General features: G+C 39.8%; 2 protein-coding genes across 25 annotated transcripts in view; both read left to right on the top strand.

Annotated features, from left to right (window-relative positions):
• The window catches only part of ESRRG (estrogen related receptor gamma), a 405,024-nt gene extending 394,009 nt beyond the window's left edge, over positions 1–11,015 (top strand). For all 23 annotated transcript variants that reach the window (XM_068675998.1, XM_068675996.1, XM_068676009.1 and 20 more), the window contains one exon: positions 7,298–11,015. In XM_068675998.1, the coding sequence (XP_068532099.1) occupies positions 7,298–7,542 (245 nt within the window). In that variant the 3' untranslated portion in view covers positions 7,543–11,015. The remainder of the gene's footprint in view (positions 1–7,297) is intronic.
• Positions 11,016–19,450: 8,435 nt separating this feature from the next.
• USH2A (usherin) overlaps positions 19,451–26,461 on the top strand; it is a 404,558-nt gene continuing 397,547 nt past the window's right edge. The window contains exon 1 of one of the 2 annotated variants that reach the window (XM_068675984.1): positions 19,451–19,753. The gene's annotated coding sequence lies outside the window, so the exon portion shown is untranslated. Of the gene's footprint in view, positions 19,754–22,998; positions 23,212–26,461 lie in introns of those variants that run through there. The other variant, XM_068675985.1, reaches the window with a different exon arrangement.

Here is a 26,461-nt window from a genome sequence, read left to right as displayed (position 1 = left end):
CTGCTTTCCTTCCCTTCTGTGCACAGAAGCAAGTTCCTTGAAGCTGCCGGATGCAGCCGCCTTGCGTTCCCCCTTGCACTGCCCAAATGAAGCAATCTGGCACCACCAAGCACTTTGTTTACCCACGCAGAAAATCAACTTTGAATGGTTTCCAAAACATGCATGTACCAATTACTTCCTCGTGTGTAAGGGAAGGTGAACTATTTACAAAATACGTTCAGGTGAACGCAAGTGCACACGTGCACACTCCTGCACGTAAAAGGTGACCTCCTCATCTTTTCCATATTAGAAAATGCTTTCATGTATTGATTAGAAAATACTAAAGAGGGAGTTGCAGGTGAGCAGAAATTGCCTGATCAGTAAGGACTAAATTGTTCCTTCAGGCCTAAATGCTGCAGAAGATCTCAGGAGTCACAACTGAGACCAGATTTTAGAGTTCCCATCTAAGACCTAAAATAAGTAACTAATGTGTCAAAATACATTAGCACATTATAAAATGTGATCTGTGTGTATCTGCCTAATAGACTGCTGGCATCTTGAAAAATCTGACCTAAATGTGTATGCTAGGCACTTAAATGTATAACCCTATGCACTGTTGAAAATTTAATCTTAAACGTTAATACTAGCTGTCTAGCCAGTAACACCAGAAAGAGAAAAGGGCCTCCACTTGCCATCACAATTTCTGGTCTCACTATCTTAATAACTGACTTTTTTTTTTTTTTTAAAAAAAAAAAAAAAAAAAAAAAAAAAGGAAAGACAAAACCCTTTCAGTACCGAAGGAGTGAGAACTAAGAGGCATCTTGTGCATGTTAACATCATGAAGCACAGAGCAGCACAGATGCCAGGAAAGTTACATGCTCATCTATCCTGGTAAGAAATGTAGCTCTTACCTGCAGCTTATTTATCTTTCCAGACAGCAAAACAACATACTCAGAGCACTAGGCTATTACAATTAAATAATATTATCATAGTAAAAATTAAGTGATAGAACCCTATAAATGATATTTCATAGAACATCATCTTTATTACCAGTGTAGATTGGGGTTCATAATATGTTGCAAAACACTGTATTTAGTTTCTAACAATGTCATTTTTGCATGTTGTTTTATTTAGCCATCTTTCTGTATCTTGATAGTGTTGGAATCCATTATTAAATCGTATCTAATAGCCATATAGAGAGAAATATATATACACACGTCATTGGTGTATTACCAATGTTTATACTGCCAAATATAAACAGCAAGACCTGTTAACTCCTTCATATAATTTCATATAAAGAGTGAAACAGGTTAGAAATGAATTTGAGAAAAGGAAACTGCCAGGATAGTCAGTTTTCCTGTCTCATAAACAGCTTTTTCCTCCTAGTCCATTTTCTTGTAATCACATCGGTTGCACCCCCAGTACTTAGAGAAAACAAATTACTCCGTGGTCACTTGCTCTGTTTTTGGTGTTGGTTGGCTCTTCTCTTCTGGTGGTTGGTGTAGTAACCAGATGACTTTGTGATGTTTCTCACCTGGTTATGAGTGAGGTAGCCACTACCCCTACAACCATTATGTGCTTGGAGGTCGAGTCTCCCAGGGGCGAGGCAGGGAGGTGAGGCAGGGAGGCCAGCAGTGGCAGCAGGAGGTTAGAGCCCTGGGTCCCCTCATCCCGGTGCAGGGTTGCCAGCGAAGCTGCACTGCCTCTGTCCCTGGCCAGCTCTCTGCTTGTATGTGAATTTCCTGGGAAGCAAATCCCCATGGCTGTGTAGGAAAGGCCCTGTGTGAAGTGCCACGCCACATCCAACGGTGGGCAGCTGCTGTTAGCGACCCTCCTTTTCCACAGCAGCGTACCAGTGGCTCTCAATGGTAATTTCGGCAATTACTTCTGTCTCATAGTGTAATCCAGATTAGGACCTCGTTCACTAAAACAAAGCATACAAGCTTCTGTTTTACTGTTTTGGTTTCCACTGCCTCTAATCCCTATGGAGAAGGAATTTGTAGTTTATTCCTCTGTAATTTCCAACATACATATATTCTGACTGAAGTGTCTGTTTCCAATGGAATAATCCAGATCTCAGACCATTTTTGCCATACTCTTTTGCAAGGGAAAACACTCCTGTCTGTATGCTTGTCTCTTAGCCTTAACATGTAGACCCCAGCAGACAGTTCTGTTCAGGGAAGACAGGCGAATGGATGTTCAAAGTTACATGTGTTTGTTGTTCCTACATAGGGAGAACCAAAGTCAATATCTGAGGCAAGTTCACTTAGAGACTGGAAAAGGATGGGAATTATTGCTGTGTGAGGGAACCGGGAACCTAGTTTGATTTGGCATCAGCAGTTTCCATGGGTTACGTCTATGTTAAGCAATATGCTTTTCAAAATGTCACTTTGTTGTGTTTCTCCTATAAATTATACACAAACACAGTGTGGACAAGCACTTTGCAGAAATGCAAGTTCTCCTCTGTAAATGTCTCACATTTCAGGCAGGACAGGATGGACATCTGTAATCTTGAAAGAATCTCTCCCATGTGAACACTGTGGTGATTTTTGTGGTGTTTTTTGTTTTGTTTTGGTTTTTTTTTTGGATTGGCAATATCATCCAAAAATACTTCCATTTTATTTCAGACATAGCCCAGATTATGATTCTTTTCCCCTCAGTTAAAGGGGAACTGTTCTCCTTAAAGTCAAAAACATTGTGTACTGTTCTTGCTCTTCATCTCCAGTTCTTCCATCATCCAGCAACTCCCTAACCTGATTTATCCTTTTTTAGTTTGTGAGCTACTCTTCTGTATGGAACCACAGATGTCACTGTGATTGCTATCTTTCAAGTACCTTGCTCTACTTGTTGATATTTGCCCCTCTGATGTGCTTTATCAGCATCTTAATGTGTGTGTTCACTGCTGCATACTCCCTGCTGCTTGATTCACTGTAATAATTTCTTGCTTTATGCTGCCTGAATTTTCAGACGTGAAGAAATACTTCACTTGAGACCCCTGGGTTTCCTCTGGTTTCTTCTTACTGATGTATGTTATATACACTATGCAAACATACCAGCCTCTATCTTTCCTGAGAGCAGTATTTGGAGAGGTCTCCTTGCCCTCATTTCAGGTGCTTTCCAAACTTCAGCTAGTTCTTCCCCTTTGTGCTGTGTTCTGAATTATTCCTGGGTGGCCCGGATGTTTGTTTGCTGCATTTGAGATGAAGCTTGAATTTTAAACGAGGTAGATTGTAATCTCAATTTGTATCTGGACCTTGCAGTGTTTCTCTTAGATGAGAACTCTGTTTTTCTCTCATTTCTGCACAATGATGCAATCAATTGGCTTTCTGTGGGGCTGGTCAGAAGAGGTGCAATTCTGTTTTCCCATGCTGTGATGGTGAAACAACGTGTTTGCAAGGATAAAAAGAGACTCTCAAAGCAGAGCTCAATGAGTCCATGCCCTAACTTGTTGATCTCACCCTCCCCCATTGCACTGGGGCACTGATCAAAACCTTTTCCCTCCCCTTGGATTTACATCTCATGTTTTCAGCAGTCTTGTATCAATGAGTCTTGTGTCTGGCGAACACTAGCCTGGTATGCTTTTTTTGCAGGGTTCTTAATATCAAATCTTGCTTGCTTCCAAATGACAATACTATCAAATTACCCCGTTTATTTTCATTCTTTAGAAAGGTACTAATTTTCAAGTGTTTACATCTAGGTATAGGTTTCCTAATTACCTGTGTAGAATACAATTGAAGCCACTTAAAAAAAAAAAATCTGTTTTTTTCTTGGTATAGAAAGAACATTCAAAATTTTGTACATAACTTAGAATTTAATTTCATATAGTCTGTGGAATTATTTCTTTATTTCTGGATTGTTGCACGAGGCTGTTTTTCCTTAAATTCTAGCAGTGCTTGTTGACATTGCCCTCTCTTATGAGTGTGGACTGGACTTACCAGCGACAAGTTAACCTGCTCTGAATTCACTTCAGTGTCTTCCAGTCTGTAGTTACTGCAAAGATTTCTTTTCTTTTATTTTTCCTCTTCTTTTCCCCTTGGCTAGTTCAGCATTTTCAACCATTTTCCTTATTTTCAAAGGCTTACGCCTGAGGGATTAAGATCTACATTCGCTTAATATCTGGAGTAAAGTGGAAGTTCCAAACTCCAAGGCTAAAACTTGAAGAAGTATATTTGTAGAGATTAATATTTTCCTGAGCAATCTGCGAGCTGAATCATCGTCTAATTAAATAGCATAGATTTAGTGAGTTTGCATTTAAACATTAGCAGCCCCTAGAATGGGTAAAGCTGAAATGAGTTTGAATCTTTTCTGTAAATGGAAAGTTAAATTATCATAGTAATTTGATTAAATCATTTTTAAATCTTCCAAGCCAAATCGCAGTTTTAAGGGAATAGTTTGAAGTTGTAGTCACTGGCTGTAAGTGCCTCTCTCCCCACTGTTTTTTCTCATTCCATTTCCTGTGCCATTCTCAGATCTATTTGCCTGGGTTTGGGTTTCGAAGCGCCGGACCATGGATTTCAAAGACAGCAACAAATATATTAAACGTTTTACTGCTGTTCCTCTTGCACATCAGCAATTGCTCTGTTTACCAGAGGGATGCTGTACGGTCACATCCGGACTCCATCCATGTATTTCCAAGCTCAGTTGTAAACGTTGGTTCTGGGAAGAACCAGACAAACTTTATACAAGGTTAAAAGCTGAACATTTATGGTCAGGTGCTCCAGAAAGACCTGTCTCTCTATGCAGCATGGTGTAAAACTGTTTTTCTGGAAGAATCAGCCTTTGACCTGCCAAGAATTTTCTTGCTGCTAAAATGCTCCTATCCCATGCTCCTAACATTTCTGGGTTGTCTATACACCTGGCCCTGCACTGTGGGCTTGGAGAGAGGAGGAAAAGCTATGTCATTTCTGCACAAAGTGTGCATGGTGTGTGGAAAATGATTTGGAGTAGCCCATCCTACCCGTGCTCTGTACCACAACTGTGAATATCTGAGGACTTGGTGAAGAGTAGAGGAGCAATGAAGCCAATTTGTTTGGTGTTTGTATTCCAAATTAAGCCCAGTGATTGGACACCTTGCTTAAGACATTTGTCACGTTTGTCTGTGTGTGTGTTAGCATCTCTGTATTGATTACATTCTGTTTGTAGGATACAGGATTCAGGGATTTTCTTTTATTGACACAGAATTATTTAATAGAATTGCCATATTAGAAGACTATCAAAAATGTATGGATTTGAGGAATGGGCTCACATTAATTAGAAGTAAATTTTGCTAGAGGTACCATTTCCCTGGCATCTTTCTTAAAATGGTGTAGCCCTCTTTTTCCCTAAGAGAGATATTTTTTGGTTTCTCTGCTTTCAGCACAGTGCACCTCGATGTGCAGTATCACATCCCTGCAGCGTATGTCTCACTGCATGCTTCCTAGAGCATGTATCCGCTAAGACTCAGAATTATTAAACGTGAAATTCCCATAGGACTCCATTATGTGTAATTAACAGATAAACTGTCATCAGAATCAATAAAACGTGCTAAATGATCCAAACTTGTATATAATTAAGTGTCTGTTTTAGAGCAGGAGCTGTAACTTTTTTTTTTTTTCTTTTCAATTTGCACATTTGTTTTGACAATAGAAGCTGGAACATTTTGGTTAACCTGTTACTTACTGGTTCGTGTTTTGGTTTCATATGTTTGTGTTTAAAAAAGAGAGGTATTTACTATCCAGCCTAATTGTTTGAAGAAGTAGTTATATGTAAGCTTTCAGGAGATAAATCTTAGATGCATCTTCATTCTCAGAATATAATTCAAGTATTTGAGGCATGTGGAAAATTTGTTGCTGTTGTCATCAACAGGGGAAAAGCATGATGCCCGCGCTCATCTAGTGCATCATAGCTGCTTAGTACAGGAGCTGGAAACATTTCTGGAAGTGGGTTCTTCCCTGTCCAACTTCTCAGTCACTGTTCTGCCTGAGAGCAGGAGCTTTATTCAAAAAAAAAAAAAAAATAATCAAAAAAAATCTGCAAGGTGCAAAGCAAGCATTGTATTAACTAGGTTTTTCAAGGAGATGCCCTAACGCAGCCATGGATTCACTGTCCCAGCTTCACCTTGTGCTAAGGTCACGCAGTGTCCCTAGGACATGCACCCCCTTGCAGCAGTTCGCATATTGTGCTTTATTTAAATTTTATGTAAGTCCACGGGCCAAAATCCCAATTCTGGTAGCTGATCAGGGGTGTTTGGCGGCCTATTTCACAAATGGCTGTTCTTCCTTACTTGCGTTCACCTCTCTTTGGACCACATCGCTTTTTCTTTGGCATTTATGATTACATAAAAGTCAGAGAATTAGGGCTGCTCGTCTGAAGTCATCTCAGCATGGTCCAGTAACTGCGTGTTCTCAGGGACATCTTCCCCTTTTGTATTTATGCTGTTTAGGGTTTTACAGTTATTTCAGTTAGATCTTTTCTTTTTATTTCACACTTCCATTGCTTTAATCTTTCCAGGTCATGTAGCAGCTTAGTTTAGTTCCTGGTGTGCATTTTGTCTGGGCTTCTCACTCAATACTTACACCACCAAAACATCTCACCTGGAAAGGTACAGGATGAGGTGCTTGCTTTGAGTGATTAAAAAAAAAAAGCAGAATACCAACAACAACAAGATGAAGCATCCTCCGAGTGAGTAGGAGGAAAGGATTACACCTAGTAGGAAATGTTAACTTGATAGAGCAAAAGCTGCTCAGGACCATGTTAAGTGTTGCCTCTCTATGTGAACATGCCAGAGGGAGAAAAACTTTGCTAAGCCTATCAGGAAACCACATCAAACCCTCCTTTCCCTCGTGTCAGTGAAGTGGTCCTAATCCTGTCATTTTTATGTAGCCATGAGCACCACCGGCCAGCGGGTAACGACCACAGCTTCCAATCCCTCAGCCTCGGAGCCTGCCGCAGAAGTCTACCAAGCTTTCACATAACGGGGCAGTCATTCTTGCATCCCTGATAAAATGCGGACTTCAGCTCGTACAGCCATTTGCCCTTTGGCGCTGTAATTTCTTTGACGCAGTAACTGTAAGAGGTGGTTTATGGAGCAGCTCAGGCGACCGTTTTCCTAGTTTGAGGAGGATGAGGAGAAGGATTACTTACCCAAGAGTTAATTATACATTTGTAGCTCCGCTGTGGTTCCGGATAGTGTTCTGAAGGTCGATACAGAAATAAGTGGGTAATTATCTTCCTCCTCTGTAAAAGAGGACAGCACCAGTGAAAGAGCTGTGCAGCCACTGGGTTACCTGACTTTGTGGCACACCAAACTGAAACCTCTTGTTGCTCCTTTGTTTTGCAGACTCAATGCACATAGAGGATGTTGAGGCAGTGCAGAAACTTCAGGACGTCTTACACGAGGCTCTGCAGGATTACGAGGCCGGACAGCACATGGAAGACCCACGTCGCGCTGGCAAGATGTTGATGACTCTCCCACTTCTGAGGCAAACCTCCACCAAGGCTGTGCAGCATTTCTACAACATCAAACTGGAAGGCAAAGTCCCCATGCACAAACTTTTTTTGGAAATGCTGGAGGCCAAGGTCTGACTAAAGCATCATGGGGCTTTCCCATCATGCACGTTTTAAAAAAAAAAAAAAAAAAAAAAAAAAAAGGGAAAATAAACAGGATAATAATGGCAAAGAAACTTAGTGTTTAATTAAGGAAAAAATGACTGCACTGATATTTAGCAGCAAGACTGTGAAGCAGCTTTCAACTTTTTCTTCTGTGTCTTTCTGATGCAGTTTTTCCTTTTCCTTTTCTCTCTTTTCCTTTCTGTTCTTTCCTTTCCTTTTTCCTTTTCTCTTTTTCCTTTGCTGCTGAACTTTTTAAAAGAGGTCTCTAATTGAAGAGAGATGGAAGCCAGGCCTGCCAAAGGATGGAAATCCATAATATGGATGCCAGTGAACTTATTATGAACCATAATGTCCCCAATGACAAAGGAATCAAAGAGAGAACCACCGTACCTAGCAGTACAGTACAACACGATGAACTGACTGAATGCAGTATTAGATTTCATAGGAGCAGTCTCTAATTAGACGACTAAGCGACGATGCATCGGCTGCTTCTTATCATTGCATTTTCCATCTAGATCAGTTACAGCCATTTGATTCCTTAATTGTTTTTTCAAGTCTTCCAGATATTTCTTAGGTTAGCTACAATGTAACTTTTTCAGGGAATAGTTTAAGCTTTATTCATTCATGCAATACTAAAGAGAAAGAAATACTGCATTTTTGTGCTGGCTTGAACAATGATGAACAATAATGAAGGACAAATGAATCCTGAAGGAAGATTTTTTTAAATGTTTTGTTTCTTCTTACTAACGGAGATTTTTTTGTACCAGCTTTACCAGTTTTCAGCCATTTATTAATGTGGGAATTTATCTTACTAAAGCAATAGTTGAAGGGAAGGTGCATATTATCACGGATGCAATTTATGTTGTGTGCCAGTCTGGTCCAAAACATCCAGTTTCTTAACATGAGCTCCAGTTTATAACTAAATGTTCACTGACTCAAAGGATTAGATTACACCTACCGTATATCTGAGTAGTCTAACATTTAAATACTCCATGTCAAGTACCAATCTATAAAGGTGTAGGAGACAGCGACTGTACAGAGGTATAGTTGCTGTGTGATTTCTAACTGCTTCAGTTGTCAATGAATGAGATACTGCCTGTTTGCAAAATTATAACCTTACACACAGGAGAACCCTCAGAACCGATAGTAGCTTAGAGGCAATAAGGCAACTGCCAATGTCTGCAAAATTAAGAAATCAGAGTAGTAGACTTCTGACCAAATTCAACAATTTAACACTTCTATACCTTATTTATTGATTTAGATTTTATTTTGTAAATTGCAATTGTTAACAAGTAGCTAAACCAGTATATGTGCTTTTCAACCAGTATTGTCACAGCATGAAAGTCAGTCAGTTTCAAGACTGTTAAGAGGTGTAATCTAATGTATAAACCAATTAGATGCCCCCAGAAAACTACAGTCGCTAAATAACCAATAAACAATAACCTCCATCAAATGCTATACCAATGTACCAGTGTTAGTAGCTGCTCCCTGTACTATGTGAACATCCTTATTCTATGTACACAGATGTAATTAAAATTGTAATCCTAACAAACAAAAGAAATGTAGTTCAGCTTTTCAATGTTTCATGTTTGCTGTGCTTTTCTGAATTTTTATGTTGCATTCAAAGACTGTTGTCTTGTTCTTCTTGTGGTGTTTGGATTCTTGTGGTGTGTGCTTATAGACACAGGGTAGAATTAGAGACAATATTGGATGTACAATTCCTCAGGAGATTACAGTAGTATATTCTATTCCTTACCGGTAATAAGGTTCTTCCTAGTAATAATTAAGAGATCGAAACTCCAAACAAATACTCGTTATGATCAGATACACGTCGAAATCATAATATTTTCAAAACAAGGGATAATTTCTGTAACAGTTTATTATAGAATACCAATGTATAGCTTAGAAATAAAACTTTGAATATTTCAAGATTATAGATAAGTCTAATTTTTAAACGCTGTAAATATAGCTTTTATTCAATCATCTCTCAGATGTTGTTATTAACTCGCTCTGTGTTGTTGCAAAACTTTTTTGGTGCGGACAAGTTTCCAAAACTATTGCTACGTTGTGTGCTTTAAACAAAATAACAATGGGCTGATGCTCCATCAGCCTTGTGCTAGAAAAAAAAAAAAAAGAAAAAAAACTGTGTATCTATCATTAGCTATATGGGACTATATTGTAGATTGTGTTTTCTCAGTAGAGAAGTGACTGTAGTGTGATTCTAGATAAATCTTCATTAGCAATTCATTCAGATGGTCAATAACTTGAAATTTATAGCTGTGATAGGAGTTCAGAAATTGGCACATCCCTTTTTAAAAAATGTCAAAAAAAAATACAACTCCTGGGAAAAAGGTGCTGATTCTATAAGATTATTTATATATGTAAGAGTGCAAAAAAAAAGTTTATTTTCCAGAAAGTTTGTGCAGGGTTTAAGTTGCTACTGTTCAAGTACACTATATATATATAAATATATAATATAAATATTGTTTTTGCTGTATCACATTAAAGAACTTGGGCTTCAGGGTCAAAAGCCAATTGACTAGAAATATACAAAAAAAAAAAAAAACACAAAAAAAATGGAGATGTGTTAAAGGCACACGGTGCAAATTTTAGTTTTCGTTTTCAGTAATATTTTGGAGCTGCAAAAGAACAAGTATCTCAAGACTGTAAAAGCATTACCTGAAATATAGCTAAAAGAACTGCACGGGCTTTATAATATTGTTCATCTTAAACCTTGCTGGAGAAGAGTTCTTTCAAGACCACTTACTTAATGTGAAGTGTTGGGAAAATTTCAAAGGGTGTATGTTTTAGCCATAACAATTTAATTTCTATTTTTGCTTCATTTTTTAATTTTTTCTTATTTAAAGCAATATGATTGTGTAACTCCCAGAAGTTACACATTTGTTTCAATCAGATCAGATTGTTGTATTTATTCCACTATTTTGCATTTAAATGATAACATAAAAAGATATAAAAAATTAAAACTGCTATTTTTCTTATAGAAGAGAAAATGGGTGTTGGTGATTGTATTTTAATTATTTAAGCGTCTCTGTTTACCTGCCTAGGAAAACATTTTATGGCAGTCTTATCGTGCAAAGATCGCAAAAGGACAAAAAAAATTAAACTGCTTATAATAATCCAGGAGTTGCATAATAGCCAGTAGTTAAAAAGCGAAACAAAACAAAAAATAAAAACAAACATGTCTATAGCTGTAGATGGGCTTCACATCTGTATAGCAATCAACTGTATATTTTTGTGATGTGTATCATACCGTGTGCTCCAACCAATGTCCATTTGTGTAAATGTATTTATTTTATATTGTATATATTGTTAAATGCAAAAAGGAGATATGATTCTGTAACTCCAATCAGTTCAGATGTGTAACTCAAATTATTATGCCTTTCAGGATGATGGTAGAGCAATATTAAACAAGCTTCCACTTTTGATTGCTTTTATTTTATTTTTTGTGTTGTGGGGTTTTTTTGGTTTTATTTTCTTTTTCTAAGAAGGAAACAAACCAATTAGCATTACCTTTTGTTACTTCCATTCAAAGAGTAGCAAGCATTACCCCTCTTCCCTCGAAGTACAATATGAGTGTAAATAAATGCTATATAAAGCCTTGTCAGAATGAATTCCAGTGTGGTACAAGACATTTTGCATATTTAAGAGTATGCAAAATGTCTCATAGCACATTAGAATTCAGGCTGACAGGCCTTTATATAGCACTTATTTAATCTTAAAGCATCTTCACATCAACCTGCATTACTCAAAATCATTGCCTCTCTGTCAATGTCATAAAAGAAAACTTTCCCACTATTTTAAGATCACATTAATATCATCTGGAGGTACTTATTTGCTTTCTCATCAACAAGCGAGTCTATCATTCATTTCCTGCCGTAGGAGATTCCTTTTGTGTGTTTGGGTAATAAAAAGAAAAAAGAAATCTGTATCAATTTGATCCAGCTTTTCTGAATGGAAGTAAACAGCCACGGGAGCGATAATATAGATTGGTGTTAATGAAGAGCACCGATAAGTCTTCAAGATCCAAAGGGGTTAACCAGCATGGTTCAAATCCGACAGTAAGTGGCCTTGCAGCCTCTTGCATCTGAAAGGCTGCAGCCCCGATTGCTCGGGGTCAGCCGGTGCTGCCTGTGGACCCTTCTGGAACCATCACAAAAGTGCTAATGTGTGCTTTTCTTGCTTTTTAGCTTGTCTTGATAATATTTTGTCATTGTGTGTGCCAACATGTTTCTCACCTTCGCTGCTGGCCATTCTCTGGAGATTTTGGCCGATGACACAAAGGCTACCGAGCAGCGTGACACCTGGGGGCAGGAGCTACCAGGGGCTCTTTGTGCGTCGCGGGCTTCTGGTACTAAAACGCCTCGGAATGGGAGGGGATCGCTTTACTGCTGTTAGGACTGTCTATATTTTAACTGTACTAATAATTGGGGTTTTCAGTTAAAGGAGCAGCAGAACAATAGGAAGTTTAAGGACTTTAAAGGAAGATGTTAGTGTTGACAGTGGTGTGTGCATGTGTACGCAGGCATTTGTGCATAGACGCACAATGCACAGAGCTGCTTTTCACTCCTCTTCAGTCTTCTGATTTTGAATTATTGCAAAGTAGCTCTTCAAAGGAAAACTAATATTGCACCATGCCTTAAGAGTGAAAAAAGGGATGTTGCAATTTCTCACGCAGAAAGGGGAAAGAAAGGTATTTGTCAACAGTGGTGCTTAGTCTCCCTCAGCACAGGATTGCACCTACTCTCACATACAATTTAAAAAATCTTAATTAGCATTTCTGTAGCACTTTTCATCAGGGGCTCATGCAGCACTGTACTATCATAAATCTAACATTATGGAAGAGAAAACATAGGAGGGAAAATACAGGGAACAGTGAAATACAGCGACTTTGAGGGATGCAAGTCTGCAGAGTTGATTGAGTTATAGTTTTTTTCTTTTTACATTTTTTTTTCTTTCTTTTTTCTTTTTTTTTTTTTTCTTTTAAAACCTTGCCCTGTCTTTGCAGCAAAGCCAGGAAGTGGATAGAAACCCACTGGAAGTGTTTAGGTAGGCAGAAACGTTTTCCTAAGTATCTGTGGGGAATTTGGCTAGGAGCACAAACCTCTCTAAACTATGAAAATAGCTACGAAATCTTGAAAGCAAAGAAAGGGCTTGGGGCAGTGGCATTAGTAGCTCAACCAGCATGTGCTGCTACCGCTCGCTATCCAGCGCTAAAGACCTAAAGTGCGGCTGCAGCAAGGCCACTTTACTAAAATACAGAGACTGGCAAACCGACAGAGTGCTCCCGTGGTGGCTATGGCTCATCTCAGCAAAACGAGATTTCTACTGACACAGTCTGCATGCCCACCCCCCTCCCCAAATAAGACACGCCAGCCCCGTGTAGAAGCATGGCTTTGCCACCGTGGCAGCCAGCTTGACGGGCGTCTGTCCCTGTCCCCACGTCAGGCTGGCCACCGAGCGCTCCTCTCCTCCCACGCTGTTACCCTGGCACCGTCTGCACACGCAAGCTGGCCAATGCCGTCAATATTGATGCAAAAGGAAACTGTGCCGCGTGCCGAGGTGGCTACTGAATGGCACAGGATTTCTGAGGGGCTCTGAGTGTTCTTCGGAGCTTCGCATCCAAGAAATCGCCTCACTTGATTTGATCTCGTTTTTGTTCGGGTGGTTGTTTTGTTGACCTTGTGGGTTTGCAGTGTGAAAGGGTCTGGCAAGCACCAATAAAAAGTAGTTTGTGGTGGTCTCTCCAGCTGATCCTTTCTTAGAGATGGAAAAGGAATAAAAATCCTGCAGCAATCAATGCTATTACATGTGCAGTTCTGTGGGCTTCTTAATACACAGTGCCAATGCCGCTGAAATGCAAATAGAAGTTAAAATGAAAAAAAAAAAAAAAAAAAGAAAAGTCAAACAAAAAAGACAGATTTGGATAATAATTTGGGAATATTGCCCTTAGGGGTACAAGCTCCCATGCTGTAGCACTCTAAATGTCCTCCTGTGGGATCACCTGGCAATAGCCTAAAAAAAAAAAGGCTCATTCAGCAGAAAGCATGTCCTTTTTTTTTTTTTTTTTCTTTTTTTTTTCTTTTTTTTTTTTTCTTCTACCTTTTCCTCTTTTCCTCTTCGTTTTCCTTTTTTCTCGTTTTGTTTTGACCATTACTTATCCAGGCTTCTGCCCTAAACTTAAGAAAGGAAGATAGGGAAAGCCTTCATCTGTTTTCTGAATTCCTATTTAGTTTTTCTACAGAGGCTGTTCATTCTCCTTAACAGATATTCTTTTTTCTTGCGCTCCCCCCTTTACGTTGTATTTTGTCTTTCTAGTGTAATGTAGGTCTCTGATTTCATGAGGCACTTTGCTAATTACTATATCCTTCGTTATACAGCCTGGCTGCAATAGCTGCATCACAAGGAGTGTGTTTTTCCTGTCTGATAAGCTGCTGATTCTGTGTGTATAGATTGTCTCTCCTCTAGCATACAATTCACAAACTTCCTCCTTGAGTCTGTGCTATTTAAAACAAACAAACAAGAAAACTAAGCACAGGAAAGAATATGGATACATTTACTTGTTCTTAACAGTTTTTATTCACAAGTGTTCAAAAGTGTTTGCGTTGATGCATCCTGACTGTGCTAATTGTTACCATTTTGTTAAGATTAAAAGCCATTCTTCCTTAGCATTCAGATTATTGAGCCCAGTTTCTTACAATCTCTGTTAATATAAAAAAGCAAGTGGTGGTAGATTGATTACACGCAGAATCTTATTATTAAGCAGAACAGAAAAGAAAGGAATTTCAAAATATAATCCTCGGTTCCCAGGAGTATTTGTCTTGTTCTCCATGAAGTTAAAGGTCTGAAATAATGTGCCCATCAGGAGCTCAATGTTGCATGTCCATGCCAGTTGGTCCAAGGGCTTGTTATGATGGTAATGACCTGCTGAAACGTGAGCTTTGATGGCAACAATACAATTGCTACCAGCTCACCCGCTGGGAGAAATATTTTATTATTGTCAAATGCCCTCCGCAGAGATTTGTTTTGCCTGTTCCTGTTTAAATTAAATTCAGAGCAGAACTGCATTATTATTTCTCTAGAGTATATTTGAAATAAACAACTAGTCTCCAAATTTAGGATTCCTGGTTAGTTTAAATTTTCTTATTAGCAGAAAAATTACAATAGGTGACAACATAGCTGCAGGAATATTATTATGGCAGCCATACAAGAGATTTACACACTGAGAGCATGGCCTAAAAGCACAAGAACTCCCTTCTACTTTACAAATGCCAGCCAAATTAATAATTAACTGTGCCATAAATTCTACAGCCTTAAAGAATGATGTCAATGCTTTTCTGTGTCACACTAGAGGAATTTTGTCATAAGACTAAGCGGGGTTCTTTATAAAGAGTGTTACTTAGATGTAGAAAGCAGACCCAGAAAACAGACCTTGCCACTCTGCATTACAGCAGCTCAGTGAACGAGTGACAGCAGGACTTCAGAGTCATTTACTATTGCTTTCTCAAGGCAAAACTACGTCCTTACGCCTGTGAAACGGAGCAAATTTTGTTACACATTAAATGGGCCAGATTATCTCTTCCACGAGCTAAAGAGACAACACTAAATCCCAGCTCATGTAATTTCCTTCAAAATTGTTCTGCTCAGGCCGGGTGTTCCCAGGAGCGCCACCAGCAGAATTATCCAGCGATTCAGCCGTACTTACACTGGCAGATGTCTGAGATTTAAGGCAGTCCCGAAGCCTTAGCACAAATCCCGTACCTCTCTGCTGCTTCATGGCCTCGTCTCGCTCATCAGCCGCTGCCCACTGCCGAGCAGCCGGCACTGTGGCCTGCTTTGATGAAAATGATTTCATCTGGTGAGGCTCTTTAGCACAGGACAGGCATCTTAGCACAGGCTAGGTGGGCTCCACAAGCTGCTTGATAGAGGGCAGGCCATCTACCCACTGCAAAATGCCAGCCTGCTACTAGAGGAGCCACCAAATGCCTGGAGAGGGAGGGACGCCGATAGGGAGGCGAGGGCTGGGAGATGCCTCCCCTCGCAGTGATTCCCCTTCTGCTTTGCAGATCGCACTCCTAACACTCTCCAGTTCAATCTACCATGCTCTGTCTGATTTCACAGCTTTGTTGGGAAGGTCCACAAGGTGAGGGCTGGCTGTCGGAGGAAGTCTGTGGGGACACATGTACTGGTCTGTGAGGGCATCACGGCAGTGCCAGAGGTTAATGGGGCTCGTCTGTGGCTCTGAAAGGAAAGCCTGCATAACACCCTCAGTAGTTTCCCTCTTTACTGCTGCCCCTAATTAAATCATAATGATAAAAAAAAACACAACAACTGGATCTGCAAGCCAGTGAAAATCTCCATATCATGAAACAGAAGGGCTTCTGCCTTCCCTATGGCCTGCTGGCTTCCTGCCATGGGACTTGCTTGGTACACAGGTTGTTCTTCTTGCCCTCCACTGAATTTTCACTTAATGTTTTCTCTTTTCCCCAATAATGAAAATGTGTTAATGAAGCAAATATCTGCAGCCCGTGGCAGCTGAGCCGTACCACCGAGCTGCAGACATGGTCCGTTCTCCTGAGGCGGGCTTTGGGCCCCAGCCCCTGCCCACAGCTTCCACCACAGCTCACTCCCTGCAGGCTGCCCCAGTCTGCTGTGACACCTCCGCGTAGTCATACAGTGGTTTTCCATGACCACAAAAGATGTGCTGAGCAAGAACTAACCCCCTGCCCAGCCGCCTCTCACTCTTCTTCCCTGAAGGGTCAGCACTGCACTACCAAAGCTGTCCTGAAAACACGAATGACCAGAAAAATCATGTAGCCATTTCCTGTGGAGAGCTCTCTGCTCATTGCATTTGTGCCCTGATTCTGAGAAGAAAGTGCTCACTGATTACTGGATTTAAAGGCAAAAAATGATGCATTTCCTTCCAGAACTTGTGCTTTTGTGAACCGGCTGCAAGGCACAGAGGGGCAGCACAGGACAGGCGCAGGCTGAAAGCCCTTGGCTCGCAGGGGCTCTGAGCTCAGGGCCCCAGCCCAGGCTTTTGCTTCAACTTGAAAAAAATATTTATAGTAGCAGCATTTTACTGGGGCTGACCCTAAGGATGCTCTCAAATAGAGGTTATATGTGTCCCTAGCATTATTACGAGTGGAAGTTGGACAAAACAGACTCTAATCTCAGGCTTGGTAGTGGGCATTGCAATCCAGAGCAGCCTCACTAGAAATGCAGAAACCAAGCCTGCTTGTTAATAAAGAAAAAGGCAGGGCATCCGATACAACCTGATTCTTGTATTACGGAAAAACCTAGAGGCTGCATTACTAAATTCTTCCTACCTTACCTGGAAAACAAACAGAGAAAAACAAAAAAATAAAAAAGGAAAGAAAAAAAAAAGGAAAGAAAAAAAAAAAAAAAACAACAAAAACACAACACAGCACTGTAATGTAGTCTCACTAGACACTTGTTTCTTGTTTTTAATCCCTTCTGTCTGGCTGTCACTGCCCCTGGCAGTTGTACATTTCTCCAAAAGACTGAGATCAGCCACGTCCTGCCGCGTCCTGGCTTGCCTCCTTTGCTCTGCACCAGGCACCCTAAAAGCTATGGCACAAGCCTTGTACAACAGTGGCTGCTTCCACAGCATTTAAATCTGTGAGGTACAACACAAATAGTTTACAGCAGCACCAGGGACCTGGCTGGGAGTGTTTTCTACTGAGCAGCATGGGGCAAAGGAACACAAAATCATTTTAATCAGTCTCTGTCCTGCTCTGGTTTGGATATGTAAGCTTGGACAGGACAGCTGCCAGCTCTTTTCCATCAATAGGGTGAAGGTAAGCTCCCACATCCCACCAGTACTGTGGGAAACGTTGAATCAGTCCATGTGGTTAGAGAGCACTTGGTATTTTTGTGTATTCCACTCTATACAGATGGGTAACAGAAAAAGTTGTGAGAGGGCATTAGTTGCTTCTTGAGGCTAATGCCACACATTGTAAGGGAAGAAAAAAGGTTTACAGACAACTACAACACTGTGCTGGTTTTGCTTTGTATCTCAGATTGGAGTAAAATGAACAAGTTCTTTTTTTTTTTTTTTTTTTTTTTTTTTTTTTTTTTTTTTTTTGATGACTCTTTGTCCTCTGCCTTTTATATCTTACATGCTGACTATGGCCACGAAAAAAAAAATGTCTTTGATATATTTGTGATTGTGGTACATTGATGGATTTCAGGCAAATTGTTAAGATGGGCTTTGATAATGCTGTAAGACATAAACGTGCCTATACTTGCAATATGTGAGGTTTTACATAGTTCCTACATTGATTCCCTTGCTCCTTTGTCACCTAGACACAGAGACCCACTCGCAAGGTGACCATGACGAAAGGGTACAATGGCGAGGGGGATCCCTTCCCCCTCCTTCCCTTGCTCCTTTACATTGACCAAATGTCTTTCTAAATGACTTGCTGAGCCAGGCTATTCTTATATCTTACATATAAATGGACTCTGTCTTACAACCAGAAGATTCAGGGGAAAAAAATTTCAGCTCCCAAAGTGAAAAGATTAAGGTCAGTCACTTTACACTACAAAACCTTTTCACAAGAGCAGCATAACAAAAGGATCTGCAGGCCTATCTGCAACATGGTTTATAGCTCCAAGAAAATCAGGAGATGCTATGACATCCTTTTAGAGGACTGTGCCACTATTTTATAGACTTAGAGCAGAAACAGCTGGGAAGAGGAAGGTGATATTAAGTGCAAAGAAAAGCTAACTTGTTTCTCTACTTAGATTTACTTGTGTGTCCTTTTTATGGGGAGAACATCTGCAATGGAGTTGAGCATGTGTGATTCACAGAAAACACATCACATTTGGACCACATTGGATCACAGGCTAATGAATGCAATGGTGCCTGATAACCAAATCACTATGATGGGTTGCTCTGATGCTTTACTTCTCTTTGTTTATTCCATCAGTGTTTAAAAGCAGGTGGCAGAAGCCACGCGACTGAATACCTGTGAAGCACAACACGATCCTTGGATTGAGGCAGTTCAGAAGTGCTATTCACAAAGTCAAATGATCTTAACAGATGTTCCAGCTTAAAAATAAATTATTTGTATTTGGCACTGTGGCCCAGCCAAATTGCACTTATTTCAGTACACTTCATTTTGGCAAAGCATTGAGAAACAGGAAGGACTTCCCAAATGCATAAAAAATCTATTTAAAATTTAAATACCATGCCAACAGCAAGGGGGCTCTGGGGTAGAGGTTGACTAATATAAACAGATTTACAGTGGCCAGAAGGGGCAGCAAATAATAGTCATCAAACATGCCCAAAGATCTGGAAGAATCTGAAGACGAGACAGTCATAGCAATGTTGGAAGAGGAAGGCAAAATCTGCAGAGAGGAAAAGAGATCTGTAAATGAGAGAAAATGCAGCTGCGCAGAGAGAAAGCCAAATGTGGACAGAAAGAGAGAAGGAATACGTGTAGAAATACAAAACTCATCAGGCAAAGAAGATAAAGATGCCAACTGGTCCTCTTGTTATGTCCGTTTTTTAACAGCGTAACCATCTTGGAGTCAATACAGTTACATTCATTTATTATTTTATTATTATTATTTCTAAGTCAGCACAGAACAAGGGCTGAGCTCACAAGGCTACAGAGATAGCAGACAGTTACTAGGACAAAGAGGCAGTGTAACAGAAGAACAAGGACCTTGCACTTTCATTTTGTGATTGAGTGACTGCTCTATCCAGTCAATCGCCTTGCAGATCAACACTGTGTCTGAGTGGCAGGGTGCGCTGGGGGCCGTGGAGAGCTGCAGTGCCCTGGCTCCCATTTTCTCCTTCAGCACTGCCCTGAGCAAAGGCTGGTGTGAGCTGGGCTGCCTCAGGAGGTGGCCAGGCTGCCTGGGTCCTGGTTCGCACCTGCACACAGCTGAGGCTGCCAGGGGCTTCCCATTTCACCCTCAGCTGTGAGTGATGCCCCAGGACAAGTAGGCCTGGGTAGGAGGAGCTAATCCCTGTGTATTTGAGGTGGAAATTGCAGAGCTGCCCTTCTCCTAGGGTGAGTCAGCTTTGTGATAGAGCTTGCGTGTGAGCTCTGGTTTGGGCTAAAACAGCTTCTGTCCTGCCTTGGCCAGGTGATGTTGAAGTGTGTGTTAGGAGGAGCCACTCCTGAGGTGCCAGGTTGGTGGGTTGTTTTAAATGTGATGAGAAGCCTGGGTACACTGAAGCCAGTGTGGCTTATCACTCTTCGGACTGTGAAGGTGATGAAGCACTTCATAAGCATGTACAATTAAAGCATCTCTGATCTGAAGGGCTTGGAAACCAAAATATGGCATGGAGGGTAAGATGTAGTTAAGGAAAAACATGATGGGCGGGTACAAATAATAGCAAGAGGACCCTGCTTGGGTTGCTCTATACCAGGCAAGTGCTGAATCAAGCTTGAAGGCTTTCCTGTAAACTGAGAACAACAAAGCTTCATGCTGGTCAGCATGCAAGCTGTTCTTTGCGCTTTGTCAGCTGATGTTGAGCCGTGTGAAGGCAGGCTGAACTTTTATGTTCTGCTTTCTATATGAGCAGCTATTTTTGGAATCTAATTACCACTGTTTAGGGAGTCAGGTTAATATATATTTGTGGGACACAGGATTAGAAAGCAGAAGGCCTCAGTTTGTTGGAAATCAATTTTAATATCCCTATGGCTGTGGTAGCATAAGGGTCAATATAGCATATACATGTCTTATTTTACAATTAAGCTTCTATTTTACAATTAAGCTCCTTGATTTGCTACACGCATGACACTTGAACTAAAAGAACTAGTGAGGAGCTTCATTTTCGGAGAAAAGGGAAGAAACAAAGACGCTGTTTAGAAACCACTCCTAACCATAATTTCTTATTTCCCTGAATTTGTTACATGAATTCACTAAAATGTAAACATACAGATGTATGTTCCTGAAAGAAGGCCATTTGAATGGAGTACAGTTCTACCATTTTGGGCTGTTCTTTGCATTTTATGCTTATGGAAAGTGAGGAATGCCAGTGTTATTTCAGTGCAGTGCTTATTGACTTCTGACTCTCTAGAACATCAGCCCTCAAACTGGAGGCATCAGTCTTTGGATTGGGCTGAGGAATACCTCTTGGGGTGAACACAAAGAGACCTTAAAGAGAAAAATCTTTCCTCTGTGTTTCTTTCTCCAGAAAGCTCCCTGCTACTTTCCAAGTGTATGGAAAAGAAAACATTGCCATGCTTTATCCAGAGGAGGTAGCTAAGTATAGCCAGAGTCTCTGGATTGATGTCCTAAGTGATGATCAGCTTGTAACACCTTCTCTTTGTCCATTAATCTCTGAGCAGAAATGCACTTCTGTACACAAAAATAACCAGAAAAAAAAAAAAAAAAAAAAAACAAACAAACAAAAAAAAAAACATAAATCATCTGTATTTCATTTTATGTGTTTATTTATTTATTTTCCTTTTAAAAGGGCACAACATTTTCAGCTTGCTTTTAGCTGTCACTTATTAAGGAGAAACTGTGAGCAGGACAAGTGTTGAAGTGCTCTCCTTGAGCAGAAGGGCTGGGGTACCAAGGGTGCACATCTGTAGTGCTACAAGGACCATTAGGCCCTCTTCAGGGAGGGGAATTCTGTCTATGGAAAGGTGAGCTGGTGGTGATGGGCAGAATAAGTAGATTTAATAGGTTGAGCTGGGCAGATCTGGCACTGCTGGGGCCTGAAACAAATTGATTTTGTGGAGGGCAGAAGAGGGAAGATGGTATGTTTCTCCAAGGAGCTAAGAAAGACCATGGTAGATCATGGTAGGCGTGTGTCTACAGATGAGTGGAGAGACCTCCAGCGATCATGTGAAATAAGCAGTGTTTCATCTGCAAAGTTTGCTACCTGCTATTAGCAAACATTATGCTGAGAATAAAGACATTTTGATCAGGTTCTCCCACAACTGTTCATAGCTGCTGTAATGGTCTCAACTTGAACAAGAGGTGGAAGGGAAACCCATGTGCAAGCAGGTGAAGGCAATGCAGGTCAGGGGCTTCAGGCAGTAGCAATGAGGAGTTGCCCCGTTCTTGGGGGTGGTTTTGTGGGGGCAACATTTCGCTCCAGGTCTTTTAGGCACTGTGTTCAATGTTTTAGTCTCTGGCTTTCTCTGGAGACTGCAACATGGGTATTCAATATTTTTTAATTTCTTCTGAACTGATATGCACTAGCTACTGCCCAAGACAGTGTTTTCTTAGCAAGCACACATGCCATTTTATCACTGGCTAAATGAGAAAAAATATTTTGTAAAACATTTTTTTATTTTATAAACATATTAAACCAAAGTAATTTTGAAAGTCTTAGTAAACAAACCAAGTTGAACTAATCTGCAGAGATTAATTTTGTTCTCTAGCCCCTGTCTATGGGGCAGCAATCTTGCCATGCTTATTGATTATCAGACAAGACTACTAATCCCCTTATGGTCATTAAGTGTACTTAATTAAAGAGCAGTTAGCAAGCTTCTCTTTACCAAGTTAATATTGGCTGTTAAAAGTGATTTGTACATTACCAATATGGTAGCCATTAATCTAAAAGTCAATTTGTCATTTATATTTTCCCCAAACAAATACATTCACTAGGCCACAAAGGCTAGAAAGCATTCAACATCTGCTCTTGCAGTGTATGTAAGAATCAAACTTGGCTGTCTTAAACTATAAGGCTTAAGACAGTGCCAGTTTCCATCTACTCTCTTTCATAAGCCAGTGTCCCCCCACTGGCAGGGGGAAGAGAAGAGGGTAGAAATCTTGGAAATACTTCTGACAAGTTTTAATATATGAAACAGCCAGATGGAAAAGCTCAAATTACTGTCTTCTCTGACAGGAAGTGTGAAGCTCTGTGTTGATTTCTTTGGCTTGTTGACTGGCAATTCGTGGGCAAGATGTTTCAGAGAAATTGCCTGTAAAAGCCAAGGAAGGAGGCTGAAGTTATGGTCAGGGTGACTTAAGAGATATGGAAGGGGAAGTGAGGCATATGGATGACAAAGCAGGGCAGGCTTTTTCATAGAAGTCTGGGTTTCATTTTTCTGTATCAGAACTGATTTTTCCTTACTATACACAAATGTGAAGACATTCAATTTTTAATATGGTACTTCAAGATTAAATGTATAGTGAAATACATAATGCTTTCTGGTTCCTACTGCATAGATAATGTTTTGTGCTGTGTAAGATTGAACCTTCAATATAGATGTTTTGCTACCAGAAACCTATTGCTACAATTAAGCAAAGCAAAAATTCTTCAGCAAAATACCATGCACCCGTCACATACTCTTGTATAGGCTTGCATTTGGTCTTAAATTAGATATTTATCCAGCAAATTATGAACCTCAGCTGAGCACTTCTTAGGGGGCAGTGGAGGATGAGTGTCCCATTGGGGATGAGAGTGTGGGGGTGGGGAGGGTGATGGTTTGATGTTTTTTTCTAACAGAATAGTTACTCCTGAGCACACCCAGCCGAGCTCTGCCAGGAGGCCTCAGCAGTGCTTATTGGTTCTGCTCTTCTAGAAAAGTGGTGAGGAAAGAAGTTGCTTTCCCTTTTTTTGATCTGAGTAGGTAGTTCTCCAGGAGTGGAACCTGAAGTTCAGGGATCTGGGAAAAATTCAAGGTAGAGTACTCACCTCTAGGGTATTTATATTTGGAAAAGTTGCAAGGATAAAATGTCAGTCAAAGGTATTGCTTTAGCCCATATTAAGGATCACTTATTTTTCTCCAATATTTTATTTTGTGCTGTATCTAAGATATAAATCTTTGACAAAGGTAGACCCAAGGATGCAACTTTTTTTTCCCATTAAGAAATGGATTCTATACTTGCCAATGGGATAAAATATTCATTTTGAACTCTAGATGCAAATATATCTGTAAGCCAGGATAAAACACTATCTGTCTTGATCATATAGCCAGTGTCATTCTGGGATAACACTTGCATTTGAGAACTTATATATAATATATTTTTGTTTTATTAATCAACTCTGTTTAGAAAGCTAGCAGGCACCTTGACTTATGGTGAAGGTCTGTCTTTTGTAGAAGTACTGATTTCAGTGTTTTGCCTGCTCAGATATGTCAATGGAGCTTAATGTGATGCTTGGGAAGTTATTCTGCTTTAAAAAAAAAAAAAAAAGTCAAGGTGCGGCTGCACACAGCTAAGAAAATGCAGGGTGGGAACAAAAGTAAAGAGGGGAGAAAATTGAAGGAATTGTGGTACTTTCATGCTGGCAGTATTGCTGAGAAAATATATATACAGGACTCTTTGGACAAGGTGTCTGTGAAGTAATGTGCTTCTGCCTGGGAAAAGAAGCACATTGTTTACTGTTTAATACAAGCTTAAGAACATGGCTTTGATTTTTTGTTCTTGTCGTTGTTCTTAAGTTCAAGCACATTAGGAAACTGTATAATTATATTGTGTATAGAGGAAAAGAAGAATACCTTGAGTTATAAGGCTTTTTGGGTTTTCTCACAAGAGAAAGCTAACTCTGACTAAGGGTCAAATTAGCATCTCACCTGAAAAACCCTTTAGTTCCCAGTAGCATGCCACTGAGAGGTTTCTCACAGGATTTCAGCAATGGGCTTGGGGCTCTGCTGGAGCACCTGTGCAGTCATCTGAATTGTGAATATGTATATACCATTAAGCATAGCCCCCCTCCCCCAACTGCATTTAATTTGGATATTTCCAAGCAGCTTATCTGCTAACAATCTTTTAATATTCTATTTATTTATTTAATATTGTTGCTTGGGCTGCTCATATAATCAGATAAAGGTCATTAAACCAAATTTATGATTAAATAGGATAAAACTATTTATTCTCTTTACTCACCATATTAATGTTATAGCTTATGCTGACTAGATTTTGATATTTCAAATGAAGTTACTATATTTTTCAAATCATAATGATATGAGAAAGCTGTATTATCTCATTGTGAGGATTACTTGCTCCTACCTTATCTGCTGTAGCGTCTGCACATATTGGCCTTCAGATTTCCTCATGATGTTAGCTGCTATGTGTGGATGTTTGTCTCCCATCTGGTGATTAACTTCTGCATAGTTTTATTTTGCTGTTTTATTCCTTAAGTCACCGTTCAGGATTTAAGGTACTGTTTCATATGTTAGTCAGACATTGTGTTTTTAGGTTGGCTTGCTAACCAAAGTGTCAAGCATCTTCTTTGATTGCAGCCAGTTTGTGCTATGAGAATGTCACTATATAAAGCAACTGCCTTATGGTTCTGGTATGCATTAGTGGATGAGTATTCTTTCTAATATATATATTTCACCAAAATGTCGTTGACTTGCACACCTATTTGAAAGCTAGCAATATATCTGCAAGATTTTTGTTTTGGGAAAAATGTATCTGAAGCATGTACTGTCTATGCCAACTTGGAAGAGGCCAGCCTAATGCAGAGTGCATCTTGCCTCTGCTTTTGTTTTAAAAGCTCTGTAGTATTTGAGGGTTTTCCAAAGCAAGCTTCCGGTAGCTCAAGCTGCTACTTTTGCTAAGCTTTTTTCTCCTTTTAATTTTCTGTGACCTTGTCTTTAGAAAGGTTTAATTAGAAGCTCATAATGACCACAGCCAATTTGATGAGCTTTGTGTAAATGCAGACTGCAAAAAGGAAGCTGAGTTCCTCAGACAGTTCCTATTGTTGCAGATAGCTGGCCAGCCGACTCCAATTTCTTTAAGATATGTAACAGACCTGAACTGATTCATGTGTAGTAAAGCTCAAGATCTAGAAGAGAAGCAATAACATGACCAATCTACATGCAAACAAAATCCTCTTAGAAGTGCATGTGGATGCTGAAATGGGGTCTCCTGGTGACTGACTGGTCACTGCCCAGAGGCTGAATACATCTGGCTTCAGCAGCAAATCAAAAAAAAAAAAAAAGATAGTCTAGTTGAAAGATTGCTAAGTAGTTATGAAGCAGAAGCATAACTAGAATTTTTAAAATAATTTATGTACACTGATATTTTATGCTGAAAATTTTTAGTAACTTAATTTGCAGTTCTTTGTAAGAACTTTCTTGACTTCTTCCATATAAAAATGGGACAGTTTTCTCCACATTGCTGACTCCTGTCTTCACCCTTGTATTCCTCCAGTTTTATCTGAGTTTCCCATTCTCTCAACAGCTGGCCTCAATTTCATCTTTCAGAACTTCATTTCTCTAGGCAATCAGGCAAATGAATTGTCTTCATCCATGTTTAAAACAAATTCATTCTAAATTAGTCTGTGCCCCTTCAGTGTTAATTTTCCATGACTATTATAGTCATTGAGCTTTATAGCATGAACACAAGCAAATATCAAGTTTGAAGGCTTAAATGTTTTTCAGTGGATTTTAATTTGTGGGCTACATCTTCAGCTGTGATTTGAGTAGGAGCCTTCAAAGCCAACAGATATGGTTTACATGATTTGGTGAGTATAGTAATACTGTGCTGGCTTTATGCTAGATGAAGAGCTAGTCTGTAACTATTCAAAATAAGTTTTAAATTAGGAATACTAGGAACTTACAGAATTCATATTATTTAAGATTCTGTGATAAATTATCCAACTGTGGAAGGAAGAAATATCCTGTAGCTAAGTACTGTTTCTATGTAGTCCAAAGTTAATGGAAATTAGCTATCTTTGTCTCAGATAGTTGGCTAAATTTCTTAATATTTATTACCGTATTAAACTTCTAAACATAAAATGCACTAAAGAATTGTCTGGTTGATTCAGAGACAAGGTAATCTCATACAGGTATAGGGTTTTAGAACATAGATATGATTAAAATATACCTCTGACAAATTAGTATTCGTGTGAGGAATTCAAGATACAGATCTCAGAAGAGAGTCAGTCAGGACCAGAATCAGCAGCTTGGCTTCTTCCCTGGAT

Source organism: Anas acuta, chromosome 3, assembly GCF_963932015.1.
Source record: "Anas acuta chromosome 3, bAnaAcu1.1, whole genome shotgun sequence".
In the NCBI taxonomy this organism is placed as follows: domain Eukaryota; kingdom Metazoa; phylum Chordata; class Aves; order Anseriformes; family Anatidae; genus Anas; species Anas acuta.
The sequence above is the reverse complement of the archived record's forward strand: the minus strand, read 5'-3'. Positions and strand labels throughout refer to the sequence as shown.